We start from the raw sequence: 25823 nt of genomic DNA on the forward strand, positions 1-25823 counted from the left end.
GCAGCTACCTACCGTCCGCCATATTATCACCGTAGTTGGAATTGGATGGCGATAAGGTGGCGCTGCTACCAACAGCAGCGCCACGCCAGTAGACCGCCGCAGACAGTATCATGACCCATGATTCGGCTTGGCAGTGTTCTGCTGGCGGACGCTGCTGCTGGCAGCAGCGCCCCGTCGCGTCTCCTGCCAGAGGACCCCTTGCAATCAGTTAAGTCGGGCGCTCCGACAGGGTAGGGGGTGTTGTGTGTGTGTGTGTGGGGATGCAGGTGCGTGGTGTGTGGAATGTGTGCATGCATGGTTGTGAGTGCACGTGTATGTTGTGTTGTCTGAATGTGTGGGTGCGTGTATGCATGTCTGTGAATTCATGTATGCATGAGTGGGTGAATTTTGGTATGTGTATGCATGTATGTGCTTGTAAGTCATGGGGTGGCCTGGAGGGGGAGGGTGGTGGAGGACTCTGGGGACGGGGAGATCCCTATCAGTGACAGGGAAGGAATTCCCTGTCACTGGTAGTGCCTACTGCCATGGTTTTCCTGGCGGTAAGGAAGCCACGTAAACCATGGTGGTAGGTGGGGGTCATAATCCCGCAGGTGGGATGGTGACGCCCGCCTGGCTGGAGACTGAGGTCTCCAGCCCAGCGGCTGTTACTGTTCTGGCAGACGGAGTGGTACATTGGCGGTTTGTCATATTTTGGGGAATAGTACCGCCAGCCTGTTGGCTGTACTTTTCTCCAAAATACTGCCATCCACCATGGTCCTAATGAGGGCCTGTTTGTGTTAGTAAGGAATTTGGCCCAGTTCATCTTTGATTGGATGTGTAAGGTTCCTTTCCCATGTTTCCTGCAGCTTTACTAAAGGCGTGTTAATATGTTGCAATGCTTGTAGAGACAGGTTACCATTTTGAAGCAGCCCTACATGGTACATAGGGCTTGGCATCCCTGGTGATGTGATGGTGCTTCTGCCCCGGGTCCCCAGTGCTGGTGCACCATTTCGATTATCGCTTGATGTAACAGAAATCCACCTCTCGGTACGTGAAAGGTATGGGAGAAGTCATAAAAAGCCAACACTACCCATCGCTATCTTGACCCTCAATCTCGGTGTAATAATTTACCCATTTTAATGTATGTAAGTGTCAGGGGAGAGTTTCCCTGATGTGTTGCCTTACATTATTTTAATGTGTTAGTTCAGAAGTTATGATGCTTTCTTAATTTCTGTGGTTTGCATAGAAGTAAGTGTTTTTGAATTTACTTACGTTTTTGTTTTTTCTCACATTTCAGAATGGACACAATGGTACACGGACGCCACAAGCTGTTAACAGTATGTATGCCATACTTCATTAAAAGAGATGTTTCCAACTTTTGCTTCTGATGTTTTAGTCATTAACCCTAAAGGCCTGATTTGGAAGTTTGTTTTCTCTGACTTCTGATGGCTGTGTAGCTTATTTTTTTTAAGCTGAGCTAATTATCAGATGTTGGTAAATGTGTACCATTTTTCTGTTGATTTACAATTTTTTGTAGTGGGTATATGTTCTAACTGTACGCCAACATCAATATTTGATTTGTAGCATTGTATTGTTAAACAGTTCTGTTGGTAACGTTTGGAAACCGTTATTAACCAAGAAAGATTGCAGTAACCTGTCAGTTTTGTCTTGTTTACTCAGCAGTATTGGAGTAAAAAAGGATGCAGAGTTGTTATGCAAACAGGATGGCATGTGTCGTGATCAGATCCACTCTTTACCATAATTAGTAACAATGCGTTCGGTGGCATGTGTAGCTGCAGATACACATGCTGTGCATAGTCCGCCGTCTGGTGTTGGGTCGGAGTGTTACAAGTTGTTTTTCTTCGAAGAAGTCTTTTCGAGTCACGAGACCGAGGGACTCCTCCTCCTTTGTTTCCATTGCGCATGGGCGTCGACTCCATCTTAGATTGTTTTTTTCCGCTATCGGGTTCGGACGTGTTCCTTTTCGCTCCGGGTTTCGGGACGGAAAGATAGTCAGAACTTCGGAAAACTACGTCGGTATTGTTTCGTTCGGTATCGGGTTAGATAGAATCGACACCAAATCGTGAAGAGCTCCGGTAGCCCTTTGGGGTAACTTCGACCCCCGTCGGGGCCTGGTCGGCCCGACCGCGTGTAACATCGACACCGATGGAACGGACCCCGTTCCGATTCTGTCCTAAATGCCATAGTAAATATCCATATACAGACCAACATTTGGTCTGTAACTTGTGCCTGTCGCCCGAGCACAAGGAAGAAACGTGTGAGGCCTGTCGTGCGTTTCGGTCCCGAAAGACGCTCCGTGACCGAAGAGCCAGAAGGTTGCAAATGGCGTCCACGCCGACAGGACAACGAGAGTTCGAGGAACAAGGAGAAGAAGAGGAAGCCTTCTCCATCCATGACTCGGAGGAGTTCGACGTCGAAGAAACCGTGAGTAAGACGTCTAAACAAGCACCACACGGGAAAACAGACAAGGCCCAGGGGACGCCACTGCCAACAGGCCATGGCTCAACCCATAAAATAGGTGACCGTCCATCGGCACCGAAAAAGGGCGAACCGGTGCCGAGATCGTCAGACTCGGGTAGAGACACAGGCACTCAGCAATCTCAGGACCGAGAAAGTGCTGCCGAAAAGGGTCGACGCCGAGAGAGCGGAACCGAAGCTGCTCGACGCAGAGACAGCGGCACCGAGGATGATCGACGCCGAGAAGGCTCGACTACAAAAAAGAGAAAATTCTCCTCGGAGCCGAAAACAAGCAAAGACACAGTTTCGGTGCCAAAACGCCCAGCAACCGAACCGACTGCCAGCTTGTATTCAGAGGAACAATCACTGTCCTCTCAAATGCGCAAACACAGATTTGAAGAAGAGTTACAAACCACTGACGTAGACCACACCCAGAAGCGGATCTTCATACAGTGTGGGACAGGGAAGATTTGCACTCTTCCCCCAATCAGGAGGAAAAGGAGACTCGAGTTCCAAACACAAGAACAAACGCCACAAGCAAAAGTGGTGAAGAAAGTAACTCCACCACCCTCTCCTCCACCTGTAACTCATACATCACCGGCACAAACTCAGTCACATTCACCAGCTCATACCACCATGAGTCAAGATGACCAGGACGCTTGGGACCTATACGACGCCCCAGTATCAGACAATAGTCCTGAGTCGTACCCTACCAAGCCCTCACCACCTGAGGACAGCACAGCGTATGCACAGGTGGTAGCTAGGGCAGCAGAGTTCCATAACGTGTCGTTACACTCAGAACCTGTTGAGGATGACTTCCTTTTCAACACCCTCTCCTCCACCCATAGCACCTATCAAAGCCTGCCTATGCTCCTGGGAATGCTAAGGCACGCAAAACAGATCTTTAAAGAACCTGTCAAAAGCAGAGCGATAACTCCACGGGTGGAGAAAAAATATAAAGCACCGCCCACGGACCCTACTTTTATCACATCACAACTGCCACCAGATTCAGTTGTAGTAGGGGCAGCTCGCAAGAGAGCCAACTCGCACACATCAGGCGACGCCCCACCTCCGGACAAAGAGAGCCGCAAGTTCGACGCAGCTGGAAAAAGGGTTGCTGTACAAGCTGCAAACCAGTGGCGCATCGCGAACTCTTAGGCGCTCCTAGCGCGATATGACAGAGCCCATTGGGATGAGATGCAGCATCTCATCGAGCATCTACCCAAAGAATTACAGAAACCGGCAAAACAAGTAGTTGCGGAGGTACAAAATATCTCTAATAACCAAATACGCTCCTCTATGGATGCAGCGGATACAGCTGCAAGAACAATAAATACAGCGGTAACCATAAGAAGGCGCGCATGGTTGCGCACATCCGGGTTTAAACCCGAGATACAACAGGCAGTGCTCAATATGTCGTTCAACGAACAACAATTGTTTGGACCCGATGTGGACACGGCAATTGAGAAATTGAAAAAGGACACTGACACGGCCAAGGCCATGGGCGCACTCTATTCCCCGCAGGGCAGAGGCACTTTTGGCACATTTCGCAGAGCACCCTTCAGAGGGGGGTTTCGGGCTCAAGCCACACAAGCCAGCACCTCACAATCAACACCGTCTACCTACCAGGGACAGTATCAAAGGGGTGGCTTTCAGGGCCAGTACAGAGGGGGACAATTCCCTAGAAACCGGGGAAAATTTCAAGGTCCCAAAACCCCTACAACCAAACAGTGACTCACATGTCACTCAACCCCTTCACACAACACCAGTGGGGGGGAAGACTAAGCCAATTTTACAAAGCTTGGGAGGCGATAAGAACAGACACTTGGGTCTTAGCAATTATACAACATGGTTATTGCATAGAATTTCTCCAAATCCCTCCAAATGTCCCACCAAAAACACAAAACATGTCAAAACAGCATTTAGACCTTCTCGAATTAGAAGTCCAGGCATTACTGCAAAAGGACGCAATAGAACTTGTACAACGTACACAAAGGAACACAGGAGTTTACTCACTGTACTTTCTAATACCAAAAAAAGACAAAACACTGAGACCAATCTTAGATCTCAGAACACTAAACGTCTACAGCAAATCGGAACACTTTCACATGGTCACGCTACAAGACGTATTACCACTGCTAAAACAACAAGACTATATGACAACCTTAGATCTAAAGGACGTGTATTTCCACATACCGATACATCCCTCGCACAGGAAATACCTAAGGTTCGTATTCAAGGGAATACATTACCAATTCAAAGTGTTGCCGTTCGGTATAACGACCGCACCAAGAGTATTTACAAAATGCCTAGTAGTAGTAGCTGCACATATCAAAAGGCAGCAAATACACGTGTTCCCCTACCTAGACGATTGGCTAATCAAGACCAACTCCCTAACAAAGTGTTCACACCACACAGAGTATGTCATACAAACCCTCTACAAACTCGGTTTCTCCATCAACTATGCAAAATCACACATTCTGCCGTGCAAAACACAGCAATACTTAGGAGCGACAATCAACACAACAAAGGGGATAGCCACTCCAAGTCCACAAAGGGTTCAACATTTTTACAAGGTTATACAAGCCATGTATCCGACACAAAAAATACATGCAAAGATGGTATTAAAACTCCTAGGCATGATGTCTTCATGCATAGCCATTGTCCCAAACGCAAGACTGCACATGAGGCCCTTACAACAGTGCCTAGCATCGCAATGGTCACAGGCACAGGGTCACCTTCTAGATCTGGTGTTGATAAACCGCCAAACATACATCTCGCTTCTATGGTGGAACAGTATAAATTTAAACAAAGGGCGGCCTTTCCAAGACCCAGTGCCACAATACGTGATAACAGATGCTTCCATGACAGGGTGGGGAGCATACCTCAATCAACACAGCATCCAAGGGCAATGGGAGGTACATCAAACGAAGCTGCATATAAATCACCTCGAATTGTTAGCAGTATTCCTAGCGTTGAAAGCATTTCAACCCATCATAACCCACAAATACATTCTTGTCAAAACAGACAACATGACAACAATGTATTATCTAAACAAACAGGGGGGAACACACTCGACACAGCTGTGCCTCCTGGCACAAAAGATATGGCAATGGGCAATTCACAACCACATTCGCCTAATAGCACAGTTTATTCCAGGGATCCAGAATCAACTAGCAGACAACCTCTCTCGAGATCACCAACAAGTCCACGAATGGGAGATTCATCCCCAAATTCTAAACACTTACTTCCACATTTGGGGAACACCTCAAATAGACCTATTTGCAACAAAGGAGAACGCAAAATGCCAAAACTTCGCATCCAGGTACCCATACAGGCAGTCTCAAGGCAATGCTCTATGGATGAATTGGTCAGGGATATTTGCATACGCTTTTCCCCCTCTCCCTCTCCTTCCATATCTAGTAAACAAATTGAGTCAAAACAAACTCAAACTCATACTAATAGCACCAACATGGGCAAGACAACCCTGGTACACAACACTACTAGACATGTCAGTAGTACCCCATGTCAAGCTACCCAACAGGCCAGATCTGCTAACACAACACAAACAACAGATCAGGCATCCAAACCCAGCATCGCTGAATCTAGCAATCTGGCTCCTGAAATCCTAGAATTCGGACATTTAAACCTCACCCAAGAATGTATGGAGGTCATAAAACAGGCTAGAAGGCCATCCACTAGACATTGCTATGCAAGTAAATGGAAAAGGTTTGTTTGCTACTGCCATAGTAATCAAGTTCAACCATTACATGCATCTCCAAAGGATGTAGTAGGATACTTACTACATTTGCAGAAATCAAATCTGGCCTTCTCTTCCATAAAGATACACCTCGCGGCAATTTCTGCATACCTGCAGATTACCCATTCAACTTCACTATTTAGGATACCTGTCATTAAAGCGTTTATGGAAGGCCTAAAAAGAATTATACCACCAAGAACACCACCTGTTCCTTCATGGAACCTCAACATAGTCTTAACAAGACTCATGGGTCCACCTTTCGAACCCATGCATTCTTGCGAAATGCAATTCTTAACGTGGAAGGTTGCATTTCTCGTTGCCATTACATCTCTAAGAAGAGTAAGCGAAATTCAAGCGTTTACTATACAGGAACCTTTTATTCAAATACACAAAAATAAGGTAGTTCTAAGAACTAATCCTAAATTTTTACCAAAAGTTATTTCACCGTTCCACTTAAATCAAACAGTAGAACTACCAGTGTTCTTTCCACAGCCAGACTCAGTAGCTGAAAGGGCACTACATACATTAGACATCAGAAGAGCACTAATGTACTACATTGACAGAACAAAACTAATTAGGAAAACAAAACAACTGTTTATTGCATTTCAAAAACCTCATACAGGAAACCCAATATCAAAACAGGGTATAGCCAGATGGATAGTTAAGTGTATCCAAACCTGCTACCTTAAAGCAAAGAGAGAGCTGCCCCTTACACCAAAGGCACACTCAACCAGAAAGAAAGGCGCTACCATGGCCTTCCTAGGAAATATTCCAATGAACGAAATATGTAAGGCAGCCATATGGTCTACGCCTCACACATTTACTAAGCACTACTGTGTAGACGTGCTATCCGCACAACAAGCCACAGTAGGTCAAGCCGTACTAAGAACTTTATTTCAAACTACTTCCACTCCTACAGGCTGAGCCACCGCTTTTGGGGAGATAACTGCTTACTAGTCTATGCACAACATGTGTATCTGCAGCTACACATGCCACCGAACTGAAAATGTCACTTACCCAGTGTACATCTGTTCGTGGCATTAGTCGCTGCAGATTCACATGCGCCCACCCGCCTCCCCGGGAGCCTGTAGCCGTTTGGAAGTAATCTTCAACATTTGTACATTTGTAAATATATTACTTAAACTTTATTTTGTACATACTTATTCATTCCATTGCATGGGCACTATTACTAACATACACAACTCCTACCTCACCCTCTGCGGGGAAAACAATCTAAGATGGAGTCAACGCCCATGCGCAATGGAAACAAAGGAGGAGGAGTCCCTCGGTCTCGTGACTAGAAAAGACTTCTTCGAAGAAAAACAACTTGTAACACTCCGACCCAACACCAGACGGCGGACTATGCACAGCATGTGAATCTGCAGCGACTAATGCCACGAACAGATGTACACTGGGTAAGTGACATTTTCATTACGATAGGCTCCATTGGCACTCAGATCTTTTCTGTGGATAAGATCACTTTTGCGGGGTTTCACACTAAACACAAAGGTTAGATTAAGCCATCTTTTTTGGATGGTGAATTTGATGTCTTTGTTCTCCTGTGGGGGAGAGAACATTTGCCACAGGTCTTCACAACCCATCTAAGGTAGCTCTAAAATGAGTGCTTCCCACCCATGGGTGCCACAGGTCAACTTGGTTTAATGCACCAAACATGAATGTGAAAGACTGGGTGGTATTTTAGCCCTGAGGAACACTACTCAGTGTATTGGTGAAACAGAGAAATCACTTGAGTTATGAACAATGCCTATGAAGAGATCAGGGGCACCTTGGTAACAGTAACAAACCTATTTTGTTCTTCACTATATCACACACTCACTGAAGTAAGAAAAATGAACACTTAAGTACGTTCGATGGCATGTGTGGCTGTAGATACACACTCTGCATCCTCCTGTCATCTAGTGTTGGGTCTGAAGTGTTACAAGTTGTTATTTTGTATTTTGAAGAAGCATTTCGAGTCACAAGATTGAGTGACTTCTCTTGGTGATACAGCGCATGGGCATCAACTCCTTTGTTAGATTGTTTTGTCTCCGCCGTCTGGCTCGGGCATGTCTTTGCTCAGTCTTTTGGCTTGCTCTGTAACCTTTGTTTCTGTCTTTTGACTGTATTGTATCTCGATAGCCTATCTATCTAAGCCTTTTTCGCGAATCGTCAGTCTGGGCACCGACTGTACGCCCTCTGGGGCTTTCTTGCCTGTCTCTGCTTGTCACTATGTGGTACTGACCATTATTGTAAGGAAATGCCTCCTTGGCATGGTTGCCCCCTGACTTTTTGCCTTTGCTGATGCTATGTTTACAATTGAAAGTGTGCTGAGGCCTGCTAACCAGGCCCCAGCACCAGTGTTCTTTCCCTAACCTGTACTTTTGTATCCACAATTGGCAGACCCTGGCATCCAGATAAGTCCCTTGTAACTGGTACTTCTAGTACCAAGGGCCCTGATGCCAAGGAAGGTCTCTAAGGGCTGCAGCATGTCTTATGCCACCCTGGAGACCTCTCACTCAGCACAGACACACTGCTTGCCAGCTTGTGTGTGCTAGTGAGGACAAAACAAGTAAGTCGACATGGCACTCCCCTCAGGGTGCCATGCCAGCCTCTCACTGCCTATGCAGTATAGGTAAGACACCCCTCTAGCAGGCCTTACAGCCCTAAGGCAGGGTGCACTATACCATAGGTGAGGGTACCAGTGCATGAGCATGGTACCCCTACAGTGTCTAAACAAAACCTTAGACATTGTAAGTGCAGGGTAGCCATAAGAATATATGGTCTGGGAGTCTGTCAAACACGAACTCCACAGCACCATAATGGCTACACTGAAAACTGGGAAGTTTGGTATCAAACTTCTCAGCACAATAAATGCACACTGATGCCAGTGTACATTTTATTGTAAAATACACCCCAGAGGGCACCTTAGAGGTGCCCCCTGAAACTTAACCGACTATCTGTGTAGGCTGACTAGTTTTAGCAGCCTGCCACAAACCGAGACATGTTGCTGGCCCCATGGGGAGAGTGCCTTTGTCACTCTGAGGCCAGTAACAAAGCCTGCACTGGGTGGAGATGCTAACACCTCCCCCAGGCAGGAATTGTCACACCTGGCGGTGAGCCTCAAAGGCTCACCTCCTTTGTGCCAACCCAGCAGGACACTCCAGCTAGTGGAGTTGCCCGCCCCCTCCGGCCAGGCCCCACTTTTGGCGGCAAGGCCGGAGAAAATAATGAGAAAAACAAGGAGGAGTCACTGGCCAGTCAGGACAGCCCCTAAGGTGTCCTGAGCTGAGGTGACTCTAACTTTTAGAAATCCTCCATCTTGCAGATGGAGGATTCCCCCAATAGGGTTAAGATTGTGACCCCCTCCCCTTGGGAGGAGGCACAAAGAGGGTGTACCCACCCTCAGGGCTAGTAGCCATTGGCTACTAACCCCCCAGACCTAAACACGCCCTTAAATTTAGTATTTAAGGGCTACCCTGAACCCTAGAAAATTAGATTCCTGCAACTACAAGAAGAAGGACTGCCCAGCTGAAAACCCCTGCAGCGGAAGACCAGAAGACGACAACTGCCTTGGCTCCAGAAACTCACCGGCCTGTCTCCTGCCTTCCAAAGATCCTGCTCCAGCGACGCCTTCCAAAGGGACCAGCGACCTCGACATCCTCTGAGGACTGCCCCTGCTTCGAAAAGACAAGAAACTCCCGAGGACAGCGGACCTGCTCCAAGAAAAGCTGCAACTTTGTTTCCAGCAGCTTTAAAGAACCCTGCAAGCTCCCCGCAAGAAGCGTGAGACTTGCAACACTGCACCCGGCGACCCCGACTCGGCTGGTGGCGATCCAACACCTCAGGAGGGACCCCAGGACTACTCTGATACTGTGAGTACCAAAACCTGTCCCCCCTGAGCCCCCACAGCGCCGCCTGCAGAGGGAATCCCGAGGCTTCCCCTGACCGCGACTCTTTGAACCTAAAGTCCCGACGCCTGGGAGAGACCCTGCACCCGCAGCCCCCAGGACCTGAAGGACCGGACTTTCACTGGAGGAGTGACCCCCAGGAGTCCCTCTCCCTCGCCCAAGTGGAGGTTTCCCCGAGGAATCCCCCCCTTGCCTGCCTGCAGCGCTGAAGAGATCCCGAGATCTCTCATAGACTAACATTGAAAACCCGACGCTTGTTTCTACACTGCACCCGGCCGCCCCCGCGCTGCTGAGGGTGAAATTTCTGTGTGGACTTGTGTCCCCCCCGGTGCCCTACAAAACCCCCCTGGTCTGCCCTCCGAAGACGCGGGTACTTACCTGCAAGCAGACCGGAACCGGGGCATCCCCTTCTCTCCATTCTAGCCTATGTGTTTTGGGCACCACTTTGAACTCTGCACCTGACCGGCCCTGAGCTGCTGGTGTGGTGACTTTGGGGTTGCTCTGAACCCCCAACGGTGGGCTACCTTGGACCAAGAACTGAACCCTGTAAGTGTCCTACTTACCTGGTAAAACTAACAAAAACTTACCTCCCCCAGGAACTGTGAAAATTGCACTAAGTGTCCACTTTTAAAACAGCTATTTGTCAATAACTTGAAAAGTATACATGCAATTTTGATGATTTGAAGTTCCTAAAGTACTTACCTGCAATACCTTTCGAATGAGATATTACATGTAGAATTTGAACCTGTGGTTCTTAAAATAAACTAAGAAAAGATATTTTTCTATATAAAAACCTATTGGCTGGATTTGTCTCTGAGTGTGTGTACCTCATTTATTGTCTTGTGTATGTACAACAAATGCTTAACACTACTCCTTGGATAAGCCTACTGCTCGACCACACTACCACAAAATAGAGCATTAGTATTATCTATTTTTACCACTATTTTACCTCTAAGGGGAACCCTTGGACTCTGTGCATGCTATTCCTTACTTTGAAATAGCACATACAGAGCCAACTTCCTACAATTATTCTCAGCTGTTGGAACAAACGCAGTTTCGTTTCTGGCCTCTGTGCCATGCAAAATTTTCCCTCACTGAACGCCATCCGCCCAGTAGGAACCTGAACAAGCGGAGGCCTTCTCGATCTACAGCTCCAAGTCCGACGTGCAGTCGGACATTGAAAGTAGTTGCTGCACTCCTCAGAAGACAGAATATAAACGTGTTCCCTTAGCTAGACAATTTGCTCATCAAAAGCAGCACATTACCACAGTGCCAATATCACACTCAGTTGACAGTGGATCTCCCTAATACTCAGGAATTCACAATCAATTTTTCCAAATCTCATCTCCAACTCCTTTAGATACAGCCCTGTCTAGGAGCTATTCTCAGCGCAGAGTTGCGGCTAGCATACCCCATCTTGGCTGAGTTAAGTTTTCTGTTTCTTCTCCCCCAGTTTCAGGGGAATTGCACATACACAGTCAGGACGATTGTACGCTTGTTAGGGATGATTTGGTCCTGCATTGCAATTTTTCACCATGCCAGACTTCACATGCGTCTCCTACAGCGGTGTCTGTCTCGTCAGGGGTCTCAGTCACAGTGTTAACTGGAAGATCTAGTGTTAGACTGCCATACTCACTGCTCTCTGCAGTAGTGGAACACCACCAACCTTTTAAAAGGGTGGCCTTTTCTGGACCCTGTGGCTCAGGTCATTCTGACCACAGATGCATAACTGACAGGTCGGGGCTACCAGGCCTCACAGTACAGGCCTTTGGGATCTCAGTCATCAAGCACTACATATCAATTAGCTCAAGCTTCAGTCAGTATTTCTAGCCTTAAAAGCATTTCTTCTTCACCTGTCTCACAAGGTTGTCTTAGTCCGCACGGACAAGATGACAGCCATGTATTATCTACAGAAATGGGGAGTGGGTGACATGATTGTACCAGTTATCGCAACTCTCTAAAACAATATGGATGTGATCTGTCCACCACCACATTCACCTGGTGGCAGAATATCTCCCAGGAACAGACAAAGACTTTGCAGACCTGCAGCAGGATGCAGCAATAGGTCCATGAATGGGAACTCCACCTGTAGGTCCTTAAAACATACTTCACGAAGTGGGGAACTCTTCAGATAGACCTCTTCTCCACAGCAGAAAATGCAAAATGCCCAAGCTTTGCGTTTAGGTATCAACACCCTCTATCCAAGGGGAACACTATGGATGAACCGGTCAGGGGTATTTGCCTCCGCCTTTCCACCTCTCCTTTTGATTCCATTTCTAGTTTGGAGGCACAGGCAGACATCTCTCACCATGATCCTTATAGCTCCCACTTGGGTTAGTGTAAAGAAATGGCTCCCTGTTGCAGTTACCCCCCACTTTTTGCCTGATACTGATGCTGACTTGACTGAGAAGTGTGCTGGGACCCTGCTAATCAGGCCCCAGCACCAGTGTTCTTTCACCTAAAATGTACCATTGATTCCACAATTGGCACACCCTGGCACCCAGATAAGTCCCTTGTAACTGGTACCTCTGGTACCAAGGGCCCTGATGCCAGGGAAGGTCTCTAAGGGCTGCAGCATGTATTATGCCACCCTAGAGACCCCTCACCCAGCACAGACACACTGCTTACCAGCTTGTGTGTGCTAGTGAGAACAAAATGAGTAAGTCGACATGGCACTCCCCTCAGGGTGCCATGCCAGCCTCTCACTGCCTATGCAGTATAGGTAAGACACCCCTCTAGCAGGCCTTACAGCCCTAAGGCAGGGTGCACTATACCATAGGTGAGGGTACCAGTGCATGAGCACTGTGCCCCTACAGTGTCTAAGCGAAACCTTAGACATTGTAAGTGCAGGGTAGCCATAAGAGTATATGGTCTGGGAGTCTGTCAAACACGAACTCCACAGCACCATAATGGCTACACTGAAAACTGGGAAGTTTGGTATCAAGATGCCAGTGTACATTTTATTGTAAAATACACCACAGAGGGCACCTTAGAGGTGCCCCCTGAAACTTAACCGACTACCCGTGTAGGCTGACTGGTTTTAGCAGCCTGCCACACTCGAGACATGTTGCTGGCCACATGGGGAGAGTGCCTTTGTCACTCTGTGGCCCGTAACAAAGCCTGTACTTGGTGGAGATGCTTATCACCTCCCCCTTGCAGGAACTGTAACACCTGGCGGTGAGCCTCAAAGGCTCACCCACTTTGTTACAGCACCACAGGGCATTCCAGCTAGTGGAGTTGCCCACCCCCTCCGGCCACGGCCCCACTCTTGGCGGCAAGGCTGGAGGAAACAAAGAAAGCAACAAGGAGGAGTCACTGGCCAGTCAGGACAGCCCCTAAGGTGTCCTGAGCTGAAGTGACTCTAACTTTTAGAAATCCTCCATCTTGCAGATGGAGGATTCCCCCAATAGGATTAGGGATGTGCCCCCCTCCCCTTGGGAGGAGGCACAAAGAGGGTGTACCCACCCTCAGGGCTAGTAGCCATTGGCTACTAACCCCCCAGACCTAAACACGCCCTTAAATTTAGTATTTAAGGGCTTCCCTGAACCTAAGATTTTAGATTCCTGCAACAACAAGAAGGACTGCCTAGCTGAAAACCCCTGCAGAGGAAGACCAGAAGACAACAACTGCCTTGGCTCCAGAAACTCACCGGCCTGTCTCCTGCCTTCCAAAGAACTCTGCTCCAGCGACGCCTTCCAAAGGGACCAGCGACCTCTGCATCCTCTGAGGACTGCCCTGCTTCGACGACGACAAGAAACTCCCGAGGACAGCGGACCTGCTCCAAAAAGACTGCAACTTTATCCAAAGAAGCAGCTTTAAAGAACCCTGCAATCTCCCTGCAAGAAGCGTGAGACTTGCAACACTGCACCCGGCGACCCCGACTCGGCTGGTGGAGAACCAACACCTCAGGGAGGACCCCCGGACTACTCTACGACTGTGAGTACCAAAACCTGTCCCCCCTGAGCCCCCACAGCGCCGCCTGCAGAGGGAATCCCGAGGCTCCCCCTGACCGCGACTCTCTGAAACCTAAGTCCCGACGCCTGGAAAAGACCCTGCACCCACAGCCCCTGCGGGTGCAGGGTCTTTTCCAGGCGTCGGGATCTGGGAGTCAGGCAGTCGCGGTCAGGGGGAGCCTCGGGATTCCCTCTGCAGGCGTCGCTGTCGGGGCTCAGGGGGGCCAACTCTGGTTACTCAGTCTTGGAGTCGCCGGGGAGTCCTCCCTGTAGTGTTGTTTCTCCACAAGTCGAGCCGGGGGCGTTGGGTGCAGAGTAGCAAGTCTCACGCTTCTGGCGGGAAACGCAGTCGATTTAAAGTTGCTCCTTTGGAAACAAAGTTGCAGTCTTTGAACAGGGCCGCTGTTCTCTGGAGTTTCTTGGTCCTTTTAGAGCAGGGCAGTCCTCTGAGGATTCAGAGGTCGCTGGTCCTGGGGGAAGCGTCGCTGGAGCCGTTTCTTCAGAAGGGGGGGGGAGACAGGCCGGTAGAGCTGGGGCCAAAGCATTTGGTGTCTCCGTCTTCTCTGCAGGGTTTTTCAGCTCAGCAGTCCTCATCTTCTTAGGTTGCAGGAATCTGAGTTCCTAGGTCCAGGGGAGCCCCTAAATACAGACTTTAGGGGTGTGTTTAGGTCAGGGAGGGCAGTAGCCAATGGCTACTAGCCCTGAGGGTGGCTACACCCTCTTTGTGCCTCCTCCCAAGGGGAGGGGGGGTCACTTTCCTATCCCTATTGGGGGAATCCTCCATCTGCAAGATGGAGGATTTGTAAAAGTCAGAGTCACTTCAGCTCAGGTTGCCTTAGGGGCTGTCCTGACTGGCCAGTGACTCCTCCTTGTTTTTCTCATTATCTCTCCTGGACTTGCCGCCAAAAGTGGGAGCTGTGTCCAGGGGGCGGGCATCTCCACAAGCTGGAGTGCCCTGGGGCATTGTAACACGAAGCCTGAGCCTTTGAAGCTCACTGCTAGGTGTTACAGTTCCTGCAGGGGGAGGTGTGAAGCACCTCCACCCAGAGCAGGCTTTTGTTTCTGTCCTCAAAGAGCACAAAGGCCCTCACCACATGGGGTCAGAAACTCGTCTCTCAGCAGCAGGCTGGCAGAGACCAGTCAGTCCTGCACTGAACAATTGGGTAAAATACAGGGGGTATCTCTAAGATGCCCTCTGTGTGCATTTTTTAATGAATCCAACACTGGCATCAGTGTGGGTTTATTATTCTGAGAAGTTTGATACCAAACTTCCCAGTATTCAGTGTAGCCATTATGGAGCTGTGGAGTTCGTTTTTGACAGACTCCCAGACCATATATGCTTATGGCTACCCTGCACTTACAATGTCTAATGTTTTGCTTAGACACTGTAGGGGCATAGGGCTCATGCACCTATGCCCTCACCTGTGGTATAGTGCACCCTGCCTTAGGGCTGTAAGGCCTGCTAGAGGGGTGACTTACCTATGCCACAGGCAGTGTGCGGTTGGCATGGCACCCTGAGGGGAGTGCCATGTCGACTTAGTCATTTTATCCCCACTAGCACACACACGCTGGCAAGCAGGGTGTCTGTGCAGAGTGTGGGGTCCCCAGGGTGGCATAAGATATGCTGCAGCCCTTAGAGACCTTCCCTGGCATCAGGGCCCTTGGTACCAGGGGTACCAGTTACAAGGGACTTACCTGGATGCCAGGGTCTGCCAATTGTGGAAACAATGGTACATTGTAGGTGAAAGAACACTGGTGCTGGGGCCTGGTTAGCAGGGTCCCAGCACACTTCTCAGTCAAGTCAGTATCAGGCAAAAAGTGGGGGGTAACTGCAACAGGGAGCCATTTCTTTACATGTTGTCGAGCAGTTAGGCATATCAGAAGGTAGTGCAAAGCATTTGTTGTACACACGCAGGCACTAAATGAAGCACACACTCAATGACTAACTCGAGGCCAATGGTTTTTAAATAGCAAAAATATAATTTGTTACTTTTTCTTGAACCTCGAGATTCAAGTTGCAGTTGAGTACTTTTGCAAGTAAGTATCCGACATATATATCAATACCACGTTGTTTCAATTTGGCAAGCTGTACTGTTTTCGAATAAAAAGCAAATATCTGTTTTAAAAGTTGACAGTGGAATTTTTCAGAAACAATTCTAGGGGGAAGAAAATTTAGCACAGTTTCAAGGTAAGTACAAGACATACAGATCCAGTCTCTGGGGGTTAGGATGTCCACACGTTGGGGTTCAAGTTAAGCCCAAACACCCACCAAGCAGCAACACAGGGCCGGACGAGTGCAGAGGTCAAAGTAGAGCTCGATTTAACATGGGCTCCTATGGAGAATAGGGGCACTCTGAATCAGGCCTCCTTGCAGGTAAGTACCTGCGTCTTTCGAGGGCAGAGCTGTGGGGTTTAGAGGAGCACCGGTCAGCACCAAACATACACCTTGAGTGGTGCAGGAGTGGCCAGGTGCAGGTTGCAAATACAGCATCGGGCTCCCAATGCTTTACTATAGGGGGACCCTAGGGGGTCAATGAAATGCTGCAGGTGAAGTCCAGGTGGTCGGGTCTGGGAAACCAAAGGCTGGATTTGGGGGGGGGCCACCTGCTGGACCTTGCTGCACCGAAGGTCGGATTCCCCAAGGCAAGGGTTCCTTTGAACTTTGGGTATCTTGGTCCGGTTTTCTCACTGTCAGGGGGTGCTCTGGACTTAGGCTGTAGGTGTCATCGTGTTGGCCAGGAAGGGTCAACCCAGGTTGGACACAAGGTTGAAATCACCTGGGGACGTGCTCTGGACCGGTAGGCCACCTGGACTCTGGCCATGGGTGTCTGGTGTGAGCAGGTACCTTTTGGTGTTGGGAATCTTTGTCTGGTACTGTTGCGGAGGTGTGTGGGGTTCTTAGGGTTTAGGCTGCAGGCATCATCTTGTTGGACAGGAGGGCCAACCCAGGGTGGACACTTGATAAGAATAGCCTGGGGATTCTGGACGCGGGCCGTGGGTGTCTGGTGCAGAGTGGGCAGGACTCGCGGTTCTGTAGTCATTTATTGGTGTTTCCTTCTGGACAGGGCTGCTATCCACAGGAGATCTTGGTCCTCTGTGGTGCAGGCAGTCCTCTTGAGGCTTTTAATAGGCTGCTAGTCCTGCAGGATGTCGCCTTTTTAGTTGCAGGACTTAAGAAGCTGGAGGCAGGGCTGTAGGGCTAGAGCCAATTCAGTTGGTGTCCCAGTCTTTTCTGCTGGGGGGGTTGGCTTAGCAGTCCTCCTTTTCTTCTATCATCCTCTTAAGGTTGCCAGGAATCTGACTAGCTACGTTCAGGGGAGCCCTTAAATCCTGTATTTAGGGGTGTTACAGGGGTCAGAGGGCAGTAGCCAATGACTTCCGTCCCTGAGGGTGACATGCTGAAATGCCCTGGGGCAGTGTAACAAGAGCCCTGAGCCTTTGAGGCTCACCGCCAGGTGTTAGTTCCTGCGGGGGGAGGTGTGAAGTACCTCCACCCAGTGCAGGCTTTGTTTCTGGCCACAGAGAGCACAAAGGCTCTCACCCCGTGGGGTCAGAAACTTGTCCGGAAGTGGCAGACTGGTCAGTCCTGCACTAGAAATTTCGCTAAAATACAGGGGACATCTCTAAGATGCCCTCTGGGTGCATTTTTCAATAAATCCAACACTCATTGTGGGGTTATTGTGCTAAGACGTTTGATACCAAACTTCCCAGATTTCAGTGAAGCCATCATGGGGCTGTGGAGTTCGTAATGACAAACTCCCAGACCATTAACATTATATGGCCAGACTGCACTTACAATGTGTAATAATGGACTTAGACACTAGGGAGTTACTGCTCATGCAGCCATGGCCTCACCTGTGGTATAGTGCACCCTGCATTAGGGTTGTAAGGCCTGCTAGAGGGGTGACTTATCTATGCCACAGCCAGTGGTTTGTGGGCATGACACCCTGAGAGAGGTGCCATGTCAACTTTATCTTGTTCTCCCCACCAGCACACACAAGCTGCAAAGGCATTGTGCTTGGTCAGGCGTACCCCAGGGTGGCATAATACATGCTGCAGCCCTTAGAAACCTCCCCTGGCCAGAAGGCCCTTGGTACCAGGGGTACCCTTTACAAGGGACTCAACTGTGTGCCAGGGGTGTGCTAATTGTGGGAACAGTGGTACAGTTTTGGGAAAGAACACTGGTGCCTGGGTAGCAGGATCCCAGCACACACTCCATCAAGGTGGCATCAATATCAGGCAAAAAGTGGAGGGGAGTGATATTGGGTAGGGGTATTGAGGGTAACCATGCCAAAAGTGGCATTTTCCTAAAGAGAAGCCGAAAAGTAGATACAGCAGGGAAAAGAGTGGCTGCACAAACCTATCCGTTATTGGCGTTCTTGGCACTCTTGGTACATTACGATGGGGCCAGCCGGGGTGAGATGGAGTCTCTTCTCCAATACCTTCCATAGGAACATGGTAAAAGGAGACAGGAAATAGTTTCTGAAGGCCAAAGTATTTCAAACAACTCTATTAAATGTGCCACTGATGCAGCTGATACCACAGTATGTGGTATTAATACCAGTGTTATCAGAAGGCATGCTTGGCTTAGATGTTCAGGCTTCAAGTTAGAAATTGAACAAGCAGTTTTCGACATGCCTTTCGACAGGGAACACCTGTTTGGTCAGGAGGTTGACACCACCATAGAAAACCTCAAGAAGGACTCTGAAACAGCAAAAGTTATGGGGACCCTAATCACCACACAACAAAGGGGTAATTTTATTTGCCCACAATTCAAGGGAGGCTTCAAATCATAGTCTTCTGAGCCTTCCACCTCCCAAACCAAGCAAGCTACCCATTTCTATAATAGAGGTTCCTTCATAGGTGCAAATAATAAAGGTAGAGGAAAGGCGTCCACCTCTAGAGGGTCTGCCTGTAAAAGGCGTCCACCTCTAGAGGGTCTGCCTCTAATACACACCAGTAATACTTAGACCTTCCACTAGCCCACACATCTCCTGTAGAGGGAAGACTAGTGCATTTCTATGCACAATGGTTCAGTATCACAGCAGATCAGTGGGTTCGATCAATTATCCAACATGGTTACTGTCTAGAGCTCACCTCCAAATATTCCCTCTTGCACTCTCAACCTTTCAGATGCCCATCTTACTCTTCTAAAAGAAGCAGTACAATCCCTTCTCAAAGGAGCTATCGAGCTAGTTCCCCTGTCACAGCAAGGGTTAGGAGTATATTCCCTACACTTCCTTATACCAAAGAAAGATGGGTCACTAAGACTGATTCTAGATCTCAGACCACTCAATTTGTACATTCTCTCAGAGCATTTCAGAATGGTTACTTTCCAAGATGTCATTCCACTATTACAGAGAGGCGACTTAATGACTTTTAAATCTGAAAGACAAATACTTTGACATTCCCATTAATCCAGCGCACTGCATATACCTCAGATTTGTCATTGTGGGGAAAAATGATCAATTCAAGGTTTTACCATTCAGAGTAACTACCACTCCCATAATCTTCACAAAATGCTTAGCAGTAGTTGCAGCAATCCTCAGAAGACAACACATCCATGTCTTCCCCTACTTGGACAAATGGCTCATCAAAGCCAGTACCATCCAACAATGTCAGTGTCACACTTGGCATACAGTAGACTTTCTCCACACCTGGGATTCACAATTAACTTTCTCAAATCCCACCTCCAACCTTTACAGATACAGCCCGATCTGAGGCAGTTCTCAATGCTCAGTCAGCATTGTCATAGCCAAGCTCAAATTCAAGCTTTTCAAACTCCTTCCCAACTACAAGAAAACCACACTTACACAGTGAGAAAAGTGATGCAGTTACTAGGCATGATGGTGTCCTATCATTCCCTGTGCCAGACTACACATGTGTTCCTTACAGCAGTGTCTATCTTGTCAGTAGTCTCAGTCACAGAGTCCAAAATCTAGAGTTAGACCACCAGACTCACCTCGCTCTGCAATGGTAGAATCTCACCAACCTTTCCAATGGGCAGCCTAAGATCCTGTGCCTCAAGTCACTCTGACTACTGATATGTCACAGACAGGTTGGGGTGCTCAACCCAACAATCTCACAATACAAGGTATATGGGATCCCATTCAACAAGCTTCTCACATCAACTACTTGGAGTTACAGGCAGTCTTCCCTAACACTCAAAGCCTTTCTACTACAACTCTCCCACAAAGTGATTGTAGTCCATACAGACAAAATGACAGCCATGTATTATCTACAGGAAAGGTTGGGGGGGGGGGCTCCCCACATAGGCATGTCAATCTGGGTTCACAAAACTGTTGGTGTCTGTAGTTCCTCACGAGAAACTCCCCAACAGGCCGGACCTTCTCACTCAAAGGCAAGGTCAAATCTGACAACTATACCCCAAGTACTCAAGCTTGCGATATGGCTCCTGAAGTCCTAGAGTTTGGTTATTTGAATCTCCTCTCAGAATGTGTGGAAACTCTTAAACCTACAACTAGACAATGTTATGATGCAAAATGGAAACATTTTGTCTGCTTCTGTCATCCTAAACACATTGACTCACTCAGCCTCCGTTCAAGACATTGTTTGTTCTCTGCTATGTTTACAAAAGGCAAACTTAGCATACTCATCTATTAGACTTCATGTAACGGCTATAACTGCTTACCTCCAAAATAGATCTCCAACATAGACAACATCTCTTTTTATTCAAGATTCCAGTTATCAAAGTCTTCATAGAAGGCCTCAAGAGTCATCCCACCCAGGGTTCCCACAGCAGCCCCATCTTGGAACCTTAATGTTGTACTTACTGGACTCATGGGTTCACCTTTTGAGCCTACGCATTCCTGTTCTTTGCAATTTCTTCCATGGAAGCTAGCCTTTTATTAGCTATCACTTCGCTAAGACCTGTAAGTGAAATACAGGCTCTAACTTTAGAAGAACCATTCTTCTAGTTACACAGATAGGATAGTTCTTAAGACAAACCCTAAGTTCCTTCCAAAAGTAGTTTCACTATTTCACATAAATCAATCACTTGTTACCTGTCTGTTTCCCAAAGCCAGCCCCAGTTGCAGAGAGAGCTCTTCACACACTAGATGTTAAAAGGACTCTTCTGTATTACATTGTTAGGACAAAAAACGTTAGGAATTCTAAACAGCTTTTTGTAGCATTTTCCATGCCTCATAAAGGCAATTCACTTGAACAGATTTCTAGGGGCAGGGACTCCCCTTAGTGTGGAAGGTTGTGAAAAGAAACTGACGTCCGCGCATCGGGGTGGTGCCTATATAGGACCTGCAATGTCATATTCAGGGCAGATGACGCTGACTATGGATGCAGAACCAAACTACGACACCTAACGGCATGCAGGGGTACTGCTCAAGAAAAATCTCTGGATCCAGACTGATGACTGGGGGAAATTCTAAGGTAAGGAATCTGCGACTAGATATTGTCTTTACCAGATAAGGCTTTACCAAAGGTTACTAACTTGTCCAATGGTTTTGTAAAGGTTGTATTATCAATTCTTGAGGAAGATTTGTTTTTCTGTTCTACCGGCAATATGATTTTAGTCAGTTTCATACGCAAAGAAATTGTGCACAGTTGTAATTTTATATATATATATATATATATATATATATATATATATATATATATATATAAAAAAAATTTTTTTTTACTTTCTTAATTTGAGAGCAGTCAATCCCTTTGAAAGAATAATCTCTGTTTAAGGTATTCAAGAATTGTTGCATTCCGCCTGGAGCCCTATTTTGTGGCACTTGATTGTCAGGAGGGAACTTTTTTTTATTTTTTTTATATACAGCTACTTCGTTCGTTCCAGTGTCAAATTCGGACAGTTCTTCTTCCTTACCAAATGGAGGCCAGTTACCCTGTGTAGTGCCTGCTACCACCTCTCTTCTGCAAACAGCGCCACAACACACCTCACCGACCACTGTAACGCTATCCACACTTCCTGAGTCCAGTGAAATTAGCAGCAGTACACTCTCCCAAATTAGCAGGTAAGATGTAGCAATATCTGTACACCTAAAATGGCAAAATATATAAATATATATATTTTTTTTTATGTCCAAATAAGCAAAGGGTTTTAGTGAAAGTATACCTGCAGCAGCAATATTTAGTAATACAACTGTTTTATGCTAAATTAATTGAACTGGAAAAGCACCTTTTTCTATCAAACATTGAGATTGTTTTAGCCCTAAAGAATGTCAATAAAACACTCCTAGATTTTGGTAGTTATGTTCATTGAATATATTTATTGTCCCAAGTCTGACGCAAACATAATCCCCTTAAGAATGTAGAATTTGACATTTACACGCAGATAGGTGAAGACCTGCTTACCATCCTTGTGTGGCGATCTCCCCCCTCCCCCTTTCCAAGCATTTTGTCTCATGCCTACCTGAATCCATTTGTAAGCTTGCTTTAATTGTTTTTTCCCCTTAGCACAGTCTTGGAGGAGCCTTATAACTACACCTTATAATTGTGTGTTTTCTGCAGTTAATCTACAGTTCACTTACTGATTGTACCGTGAACAGCTGTGAATGACAGTCTGTTAAGTCCGATTTATCTTTTTTCATGGATGTAAACCACTTTTCCTCCACTTTTTTCAAAATTGGGGAGCCCTTTAATTTAAACAGATATTTTCTTTTTTGCATTTTAGGTATCGTCTCACTGATTCCAAGAAAATATTACCAACTGTAAGGAAATGCCTCCTTGGCATGGTTACCCCCTGACTTTTTGACTTTGCTGATGCTAAGTTATGATTTGAAAGTGTGCTGGGTCCCTGCTAACCAGGCCCCAGCACCAGTGTTCTTTCCCTAAACTGTACCTCTGCTTCTACAATTGGCACAGCCCGTGTACTCCGATAAGTCCCTAGTAAGTGGTACCCCTGGTACCAAGGGCCCTGATGCCAGGGAAGGTCTCTAAGGGCTGCAGCATGTCCTATGCCACCCTGGGGACCCCTCACTCCGCACATGCACACTGCCTCACAGCTTGTGTGTGCTAGTGGGGAGAAAAGGACTGTCGACATGACACTCCCTTGAGAATGCCGTGCCAACCTCACACTGCCTGTGGCATAGGTAAGTCATCCCTCTAGTAGGCCTTACACCCCTAAGGCAGGGTGCACTATATCACAGGTGAGGGCATATGTGCATGAGCACTATGCCCCTACAATGTCTAAGCAAAACCTTAGACATTGTAAGTGCAGGGTAGCCATAAGAGTATATGGTCTGGGAGTTTGTCAAACATGAACTCCACAGTTAAATAATGGCTACACTGAAATCTGTGAAGTTTGGTATCAAACTTCTCAGCACAATAAATGCACACTGATGCCAGTGTTGAATTTATTGTAAAATGCACCCAGGGGTCATCTTAGAGATGCCCCCTGAATACCAATCCGACTTCTAGTGTTAGGCTGACCAGTTTCTGCCAGCCTGCCACACCCAGACAAGTTGCTGGCCACATGGGGAGAGTGCCTTTGTCACTCTGTGGCCAGGAACGAAGCCTGTACTGGGTGGAGGTGCTTCTCACCGACCCCCTGCAGGAACTCTAACACCTGGTGGTGAGCCTTTTGTTAAATCACCACAGGGCATCCCAGCTAGTGGAGATGCCCACCCCTCCGGCCACTGCCCCCACTTTTGGCGGCAAGGCTGGAGGAGATAATGAGAAAAACAAGAAGTCGTCACCCACCAGTCAGGACAGCCCCTAAGATGTCCTGAGCTGAGGTGACCCCTGCTTTTAGAAATCCTCCATCTTAGTTTTGGAGGATTCCCCAGTAGGATTAGGGATGTGCCCCCCTTCCCACCGGTAGGAGGCACAAAGCGGGGGTAGCCACCCTCCAGGACAGTAGCCATTGGCTACTGCCCTCCCAGACCTAAACACACCCCTAACTCTAGTATTTAGGGACACCCCAGAAAAGGAGATTCCTGCAACCTGAAACAAGGACTGCTGAACTACAAGCCCTGCAGAGACGACAGAAGACAACTGCTTTGACCCCAGCCCTACCGGCCTGTCTCCCTACTTGAAAACCTGCAAACAGCGACGCTTCCAACAGGGACCAGCGACTTCTAAAGCCTCAGAGGACTGACCTAAATCACAGGACCAAGAAACTCCTGTGAGCAGTGGCTCTGCTCAACAACCAGCAACATTCTTGCAACTTTTCTACACCTTTAAAGACCTCACTCTTCCCACCGGAAGCGTGAGACTTCACACTCTGCACCCAACGCCCCCGGTTCGAGAACCAGAGAAGCCACCACCACCGGGAGGACTCCTGGCGACTGCGACCCCGTGAGTACCCCGAGACGACCCCCCTGCCCCACAGCGATGCCTGCAGAGAGAATCCAGAGGCTCCCCCCTGACCGCGACTGCCTGTACCAAGGGACCTGACGCCTGGACCAAGCACTGCACCCGCAGCCCCCAGGACCAGAAGGAACCAAACTTCAGTGCAGGAGTGATCCCCGGGTCTCTCCATTGAAACAAATACAAAACCCGACGCCTGCTTTGCACACTGCACTTGGCCGCCCCTGTGCTGCTGAGGGTGTTTTTTGTGGGCCTACTTACCCCCCCTCCCCTCCCCCCAAGTGCTCTACAAAACCCCACTGGTCTGCTGTCAGACTGGAACCGGAGCACCCCTGTTCTCCATAGGTGCCTATCTGTTTTGGGCATCTCTTTGACCTCTGCTCCTGACCGCCCCTGAGCTGCTGGTGTGGTAACTTTAGGGTTGCCTTGAACCCCCAACGGTGGGCTGCCTTTGCCCAGGAACTTAGACTTGTAAGTGTCTTACTTACTTGACAAACTAACCATTACTTACCTCCCCAGGAACTGTTAATTTTTGCACCAAGTGTCCACTTTTAAAATAGCTTATTGCCATTTTAACAAAACTGTATATGTTATTGCTCTAATTCAAAGTTCCTAACTTACCTGTGTGGAGTACCTTGCATTTTATGTATTTACTTCAAATCCTGAACCTGTGGTTCTTAAAATAAACTAAGAAAATATTTTTCTACATAAACTATTGACCTGGAGTAAAGTCTGAGTGTGTTCCTCATTTGTTGCCTGTGTGTGTACAACAAATGCTTAACACTACCCTCTGATAAGCCTACTGCTCGACCACACTACCAAAAAATAGAGCATTAGAAGTATCTAATTTTGCAACTATCTTACCGTTAAGGGGCACCCTTGGACTCTGTGCACACTATCTCTTACTTTGAGATAGTATATACAGAGCAACCTTCCTACACCAACCTTGTATATAACTGAAATAATCTTTTTACACTAAATGTTCATGAAAAGATTTCTATATGAAATACAGTCTATTTGAATATCTTTTGGTATTTTGTTGTGAACCTGCCCACAGCTTTCAGGTTTGGCAACTCTGAGCTGCTACAAATAAATCTTCTCATTAACCAAGAGGATAGCTGTGCTATGGCCCACTTCTTAGCCTTATTGGCTGGGAATGTTGGTATCACAACACTACCGCAAGTTCACAGGTAAAGCCTCTTCTGGCTTACCTCCGGAGTCAGCCATCTCTGCCTGTACAGCAGCTTTTTCAGTCCTTTAGGTCTAGAGGCATGTCTTTAAGGCACCTTTAGTGGTTCTCCTACTTATTCCCACCAACACCAGTTCACATGGTCACCTCCAGAATGCAAAAAGTCAGATCACCTTAAGAGCCAATCAGGGTTCTATACTGTTTAAAGTCATGAGCCACTACACGGATCCGCTTGATGCCCTACTCACAGATGACCGCATCAA

General features: G+C 47.7%; 1 protein-coding gene across 6 annotated transcripts in view; it reads left to right on the forward strand.

The window, feature by feature from the left end:
* UBAP2 (ubiquitin associated protein 2) overlaps positions 1–25823 on the forward strand; it is a 1102091-nt gene that overhangs the window by 634585 nt on the left and 441683 nt on the right. For all 6 annotated transcript variants that reach the window (XM_069217098.1, XM_069217184.1, XM_069216796.1 and 3 more), the window contains exons 16-17: positions 1277–1316; positions 21880–22075. In XM_069217098.1, coding sequence (XP_069073199.1) covers positions 1277–1316; positions 21880–22075 — 236 coding nt within the window. The remainder of the gene's footprint in view (positions 1–1276; positions 1317–21879; positions 22076–25823) is intronic.

Source organism: Pleurodeles waltl, chromosome 1_1, assembly GCF_031143425.1.
Source record: "Pleurodeles waltl isolate 20211129_DDA chromosome 1_1, aPleWal1.hap1.20221129, whole genome shotgun sequence".
NCBI lineage: Eukaryota > Metazoa > Chordata > Amphibia > Caudata > Salamandridae > Pleurodeles > Pleurodeles waltl.